Genomic DNA, 4,917 nt, shown 5'->3' on the forward strand with positions numbered 1-4,917 from the left:
AGAGAGAGTCTGTTTTACATACAGTGTACGTTAGCTCTGGCAGAGAAAATAAATGTTGGAATTCTTGCACCGTTGTGCTAGCTAACACAGCTTATTATTCATTCAGTGATTTGCACAAACACTTCACCTGGAAGTATTGACTTGCAGCTTATCGCGTCTGCCGCTGCCGCCAAGGTCCACATACAGTCGATGCTGCGGCAACCACCCCCGCCACTGTCTGTTGCCGATGCGTGCAACCACGTTCAGCCGCCCACTGGACTAAATGAATTTCAGATGAAAAACTTTTAAAACCATCGCGAGTATGAGAAAATAATCAATACGGGAAAGTTGCGTGTTTACAGCAGCTTTCCATCGGTATATCACTCGTTGAATTCCGAGGAGTGGATGGAGAACTACGAGTAGTGGATGGAGATCTGCGAGCAAAAAAAAGCACGTCCAAAACAGAGTGCAGTTCAGGTAGACATGCTGAGAAGTTCAGGTTCTTCACGCGGTGCATTTTCGAAGAATCTGTTTCGCAATAGAGGCAAAACGAATGATCCCGCCATTTTTGAAATTACTTGAAAACGGCTAAGAATCAGAGAAAACCATCAACATGAAAAAGTTTCACATTTTCCGTAGCTTTTCAATGGTATATTATTTGCCCAATTCTGATAAAGTTTGTAGAAATTACGGTGAAAATATGTTTTTTGCCATTTTCGAAACTGATTTAAAACCGTAAAGAATTGGGAGAAACAATACATACCAAAAAGTTTTGCATTTGTTCAAGCTTTCCAACGCCATATCATTTGCTGCATCCGGACGCACGGTTAAAAAATTAGCTCGAAAATACAAACTCGGTAGGACTTGGACCATTTTCTAAATTACTCTTAAACCATTCAAAATTAGAAAAAAAAACTTTCAAGATGAAAAAGTAGCGCATTTTCATAAGCTTTCCAATGCCATATCATATGCCTCCATTGGATTAGCCGTTTAAAGATGACATCGAAAAAACGAACGCAGCTGTTCGGTTTACGAAATTTTACGTTTTTTCAAATTACTATTTAACCATAGGGAATTAGAGAAAACTTTCAACATGTGGAAGGAGCGGTTTTGCAGCAGCTTTCCAATGCCATATTATATGCCTCATTCCGACAAACGGTTGAGAAATGCGATCGAAAATATGATTCACGTTTTTTGTGCAAAGAAAAAACGGTTTTCAAAACTGCTCTTAAAACCGCTTATATTTTGCCAAAAATTTAAGTTGGGTCATGATATTGGGGTCCATAGCTTTCCAACGGTATATCGCAAGCCCCATTTGGGCAATGTTGGCGGAAGTTCAACCTAGTTCACAGGGAAGTTCAACGTACTACTAGCGGGGCAGGTCAGGTTGTGATCAGAATCCGTGATCAGAATAGTGTTTATATATATATATATATATATGAATAAATGAAACTCAACACAAATGATGGTAATAAAATAAAATTGTGAATATTATTGCTTACGCACTTCATATTGTTCGTCACAGTACCCCCGTTCATAGGCCGTGTGGCGGATGGACTCGCAAACGTAGTATCCACAGAAATTATTCCCTTGTTCCTGCCACAACCACTTTACAAGAAATAGAGGTCAATCAAACTGATAAGCAAGCATGTCAAATGGTATTGATGAAACTAGCTTTTGAATCACTAGGAGATGCGCGGAACATGTTACTATAGTACTTACTTTCGGGTGTCTAAATTGCAGCTTCTTCGGCAGTCCCGGAGCTTTTTTGGTGAATTTTCTCCAAACCCTGCCAGACAAAGAAAACAATTACTTGATATCAGGAAATGAACAAAGTTGCTGATAAGGTGGATAATGATTGATTTGACTTACTTCTCGAGCATTTGAGTCATGTCCGCATAGTCCTTGGGATCTTTTCGTGTCTAAGACGGTTACTAGTCCCTGCTCAAGCTTAATCTCTAGGAGAATATAGTGGAAGCTGTGCACGCATGCATAACTCATCAATTACATTACTATAACCTGGACTAATAAGGGAAACCGAATATGCACAAGACAGTAACACTCACTTGAAGTTGTAAGGAAAGAGTATTATATCTTTGTTTTCATTTATTACCAACGATCGTAGCAAGTTGGCCTCGGTATCTTCGGCACGATATTTAACCTCAGTTGCATCTATGAGATTTGTGTTAATGAACCCAATATCACCGATTTGTCTTTTCTTCAATTCGGCGATCTTCAATCTGCATAATATAGTGAGGATAACTATAAATACATGCAATGAAAGAGCTGACCTATATAGAGAGACTTAATGACAGAAGTAGTACTACTTACAGACAGTAGCAAGTGTTCGTTGCTTTATCGAGGGCCTTTTGATTGAAAAGCTGGAAGAACTCCTCAAATGGAACATTCAACAGTTCAATTCCAACAAGGTCATGCTCCTCTCTAACTCTCAGCGTCAAAGTATTCCTCCCCCAGACTCTCTGCAGGTTTTCATGTACCAATCATGGAATCTTCGCATCATCGTTGTTAGAGATCTTTCATCTTTGACGAGAGGCTTCCCGTACTCGTATTTCTGTTCCTCCACCTCCAAGAAATCATAATGTACATCGTCGGGCAGGTAATCTCCAAGATTTCTATAACCGGGCACCATCCTCGGATCATTAGCGACGATGTCGCTAGACACCTTGAGCGGGGGGCACGATTGGTTCGCTTGTTCGCCGAGCTGGGCAATTTTTTCCCAGCTCGTCGTTCTTTTATCCTTTGATCACTGACAATACTTCCCAACCGCTCCGCTTCAACAAATTTCTTTGCAATAATGCGATCATAGTTGCCTTTCGGCGGAGACTTTGCTGGTTTTTTCAGGGCAGCCAGAGTGCGCTTCGCTTTCACCGGATCTACCTTCTCCTCCGGAGGTGGATGTTTCTTTGCTTTCACCCCTTCAAAGAAGTTCGTCACTTCGGCTCGCGCGATCTTCGCGTTCTCCTCCGGGGTCCTCTCGTATGGTAACTTCTCTGGAGTCTTCAGAGAAGGACCGAATCTGTATTGCCTCTTGCCTCTGGCTGTACTGATAGACGCCGGCAGAGCAGACGGAGCGGATGCGGCCGTCTTCTTTCCTTGCTTACGAGGCGGAGGAGAAGGACTACGATGCGTTGGAGCCGAAGCGGCGGCAGGTCTCTTCCGCCCTTGCTAACGAGGCGGAGAAGGAGGAGGTTGGCTGCTCGGGCGCGCCGGCGCAGGCGGAGAAGGAGGCGGGGTGCCGCCACGCGCCGGAGAAGGAGGCTGAGTGCCCTGACTTGCCGGAGGAGGAGGAGGAGGCGGAGGCGTCCAGTTCAGAAGCTTGATGAGCTCCTTCCGCCATAGGCATGGAGTCAATAGACAAGAACCCACCCGAGTCTCCCCTTCACCGGTAGGGTAGTCAAGCTGGAGGTCCTCAAATCCCTCCGTTATTTCGTCCACCATCACCCTGGCATATCCTTCTGGAATCAGACTACAGTGAAAAGTTGTGCCGGGTTCAGGAGGTCAAACAGAGCCGACAGCCGCCTTGACTTTGAAGTTCTGCCATTGCGTCATAAGGTGGCAATGTTGAGACTCCGTGATAGCATCCATGGGGTAGCTAGCAGGAGCCGTCAAGACATGCTCCGGCTGAAGCAGCTCGATGGAAGTCACGCTGCTTCTCCGTTGAGATGGCGGGGTAGCTTCGGGGGTAGTTTCGGCAGGTCGCTTGCTGCGAGCTACTTCTTGTTCCTCTAGCGCTTGAACCCTTTCGTGCAGTGTCTGAATTTGGGCATGCTCCACTTTTTTCCTCCTCTCCTGGCATTTGTAACCGCCTGCGTCCGGAAAACCAGCCTTCCATGGAACGGAGCCTGGCGTGCCTCGTGTCCGTCCAGGGTGCTCAGGATTCCCGAGGGCCATTGTGAGCTCGTGGTTCTCTCTGTCTGGAACGAACGTCCCTTTCTGTGCTGCATCGATATAGTGCTTAAGCCTCTTGACTGGTATGTTCATTTGCTCGTCCGTCCAAACGCATTTCCCTGATACAGGGTCCAAGGTTCCGCCAGCCCCAAAGAACCAAGTCTGGCAACGGTCTAGCCAGTTCATTGTCTCTGGTTCGATCCCTTTATCAAGCGGATCATTCTCAGCCTTGGCCCACTTAGGCCGGGCTTTGAGGTAGCCACCTGACCCCGCGCGATGGTGAAGCTTCTTCTTTGCAGCATTTTTCTTGTTTGTCGCCGACATCTTCTTACTCTTTTCCGATGTCTTGTAGGCCACAAACGCGGGCCAGTGATATCTGATCTTCTCATATCTGCCGATGAATTTTGGTTTCTCTTCTTTGTCGACAAACATTTTTAGCTCATTCTTCCACCTCCTGAATAGGTCTGCCATCTTCTTAAGAGCATGAGACTTGATTAATTGCTCTTTAACTGGCTTCTCCGGATCCTCCTCTGGCGGTAGGGTGAAATTTTCCTTCAGCTCAGTCCAAAGATCATCTTTCTGCATATCATTGACGTAAGACACCTCAGGGTCTTCGTTCTTAGGCTTATACCATTGTTGGATGCTGATCGGGATCTTGTCCCTAACAAGAACCCCGCACTGAGCAGCAAATGCTTCCTTTGTCCGGATGGGTTCAATCAGCATGGCATCGCGCGCGATTGCTGTGTTCTCAAACCTTTCATCCAAGCGCAACTTTTTTTCGGGCCTCGTCTCTTTACCAAAGTTGTGCTCGATCCGGAGGGCTAGAAAAAATAAGAATTAGACGAGAGTTAATTAATATGTGTACATACCAAAACAATGAATGCATCAATTAGCTAGTCATCACAGGCTTAACTAATATATTTACCTGGCCGGACTCTGTTCGGTCACCGGAGCCGTCACCACGGGCTCCTTCTTGCACCAGCATTGGGTCACCGGAGCCATCATAATCATGTCTTTCCTCCTCCATTC

At 45.7% G+C, this 4,917-nt stretch overlaps 1 protein-coding gene across 1 annotated transcript in view; it reads left to right on the forward strand.

Moving 5' to 3' along the window:
- Positions 1 to 288, forward strand: part of LOC119358217 — a 1,549-nt gene extending 1,261 nt beyond the window's left edge. Inside the window, exon 2 of the mRNA XM_037624868.1 lies at positions 107 to 288. Within this exon, the coding sequence (XP_037480765.1) occupies positions 107 to 288 (182 nt within the window). The remainder of the gene's footprint in view (positions 1 to 106) is intronic.
- The last annotated feature ends 4,629 nt before the right edge of the window (positions 289 to 4,917 follow it).

The sequence above is a fragment of the Triticum dicoccoides genome, chromosome 2A (assembly GCF_002162155.2).
Source record: "Triticum dicoccoides isolate Atlit2015 ecotype Zavitan chromosome 2A, WEW_v2.0, whole genome shotgun sequence".
Classification (NCBI taxonomy): Eukaryota; Viridiplantae; Streptophyta; class Magnoliopsida; order Poales; family Poaceae; genus Triticum; species Triticum dicoccoides.